The 2,341-nt window shown below is 42.8% G+C and overlaps 1 protein-coding gene across 1 annotated transcript; it reads left to right on the forward strand.

The window, feature by feature from the left end:
• Nucleotides 1–697: 697 nt before the first annotated feature.
• On the forward strand, nt 698–2,071 carry LOC131214612 (myb-like protein X). The gene has a single exon (XM_058208953.1). It carries the CDS (start codon nt 698–700, stop codon nt 2,069–2,071), a length of 1,374 nt encoding a protein of 457 aa, XP_058064936.1.
• The last annotated feature ends 270 nt before the right edge of the window (nt 2,072–2,341 follow it).

The raw sequence follows: 2,341 nt of genomic DNA on the forward strand, positions 1-2,341 counted from the left end.
AGCCGCGCCAGGTAAAATATACATAAGGAAAGAACCTAGCCATTACATGGCGACCGTGACAGTGTGTTGGAGTAGGTAAAAAAAAAACAAAATCGAAAGTGAACGAAAACGAAAGGAAACGAAACGAAGATGGAAGAATGCTACAGATACAGAAGATACAGAAGCGTTTACCTGTAAAGAACGAAGTGACTAGTGTGTGCAACATAGGAACAACACTGTGTGGTGATCTTAGTCTGTTTACCCGCAATGACACCTTCGGATCGGATAGAGTTTAAAGATGACAACAGAAACCGGCCCTAGTGGGCACAGCTCATTTGATATAGAAACGGCAACAGCCATAGTCAGTCCATATGATAGTTCGATCGAAAACTTAGAAGCTTTCTTAGATTCACTTAGCTTATTAGAAGACCTAGTACCAGAAAATCAAACGGCAACAGCTATTAAATTTATAAAGACAAAAGTAAAAGGCAAAGCAAGGATAGTTTTTCAAGATAACCCGGCCACCATTTCAGAAATTGCCCAAGCCATTAAAAATGAATGTAAGTCAAGTATGACACCAGAAATAATACAACTTAAATTAAGAACAATCAGAAACCAGGGAAATTTAGAAAAATTCTGGGATGAAGTAGAAACATTAACCCAGAATCTACGAACACTATACATGGAAGAAGATATACCTAAAAAAGTAGCCACTAAAATGGCTACAAAAGCAGGAATTACCACACTAATTAAAAATAGCACAGGAGAAGCAAAAACAATTTTGAGGGCAGCAGAGTTCAATACAGTGAAAGATGCAATTCAAAAACTACGCGAATTAGACGCAGAAAAGGTAGAAGCCCAAGTTTTAGTTAGCAAAAAGGAGACAAATTACAATAGCTACCAGAGCGCCGTACCAGCCCAACAGTGTCAAAACTGTTGGCGCCTTCCACGACAAAACTATCAGTACCCACCACGACAAAACTATCAGCGTCCATTAAGACAACAGCAGAACTATTACCGCCCACCCCACCACAGTAATAATTACTGGCACAGATACGACCAGCGTCAATTCCACCATAATCAAGGATTTCAAACCCCTAAATTTGGAAACCAGCAGAGGGTCACACCTAGACAAAATAATACGAACGACAGCCCCTTACACAATGGAAAAGTGGTTTTAGCTCAGCAGGAGGCTGAATCATCTGCGAATTATCAACAACAAGACGTCGAAGAAGCGCATCGTAGCAACGAAGAAGAACACAAATATCACGAGGAAGAAGCCCGCCAGAGATTCGACAAAGAAGAAGCAAAACGCAAGGAAGACGAAGAATCGGAACGTCAACTACTCGAGATGGTCAAGGAACTATACAAGGAGAAGAACGAAGAACAGCAGGTATCAAACAATATTAACATATCGATGAAACACCGTAACGATGGTTCTGATAGCAGTACGAGTGAACCAAGAAATGACCATGACAACGAAGAAGACATAGAGGACGACAATGATGAACAGTTAGAGTTGCAGCAAGTGTTTAAGCTGACCATTAATGCACAGCAACAAAACGAGGACCAGGAATCAGAGGAGCATCGAGCCTTCCAGAATAGTTACGATGACGAAAAAAGTGAGGCGAACCAGTTGCGTCGAAAAAGTACAACAGCATTACGAGAACGATCAGCCATACCGCCGACTCAAAAGAGTAGAAAAAGAAAGAAAAAGAAAAGAACAAGTAAGTCGGACACCTATTACGAGACTAACGACAGCCATGCAGATTTCGACAACTGGGATCGCTTCCGGAAAAATTTGGGCGCAGCAGCAGTGAAAAGGCATGCAGCGACCACTGATAGTGACAAATGGTTAGACGTGGATCACGAAGCAGAACTGGCGGCAGAAACCGCTGTAGCAAAGAAGGTCGAAACCATTGAGATCATTAGCGAACAACGACAGGAATGCAAAGAGGCAACCGATGCCCTCACGACCGTGTATGCCGTCAAGGAGAACGGTGACCCAAACCAGGAAGATGAAGCAGACGATCACCTAGACCGCCTTACATTGAGACCATCCGACGGGCGGTGGGTACCACCGGCAGCGTAAAATCACTACCCATCGTTGCTTCATTACCACCCCGGAACAATAGAATCCATAGAACAAAGCACATCTCCATCTCATCTCCCCCACAGCAAGCAAATACTTAATACTGATAGTTAATAGTGAAATAATGCCATCTTAGCATCTTCTTCTTTCACTAATGTATTTTGTTCAAACTTAGTCATATACGAAGATCCTAAGATGACATTATTTTTCCATAGGGGGAAGGTGTAGCCGGCATCAGTTGCCCGACCGACCATGTTCGGTCGACAGCGG

The sequence above is a fragment of the Anopheles bellator genome, unplaced genomic scaffold (assembly GCF_943735745.2).
Source record: "Anopheles bellator unplaced genomic scaffold, idAnoBellAS_SP24_06.2 scaffold01584_ctg1, whole genome shotgun sequence".
NCBI classification, from domain to species: domain Eukaryota; kingdom Metazoa; phylum Arthropoda; class Insecta; order Diptera; family Culicidae; genus Anopheles; species Anopheles bellator.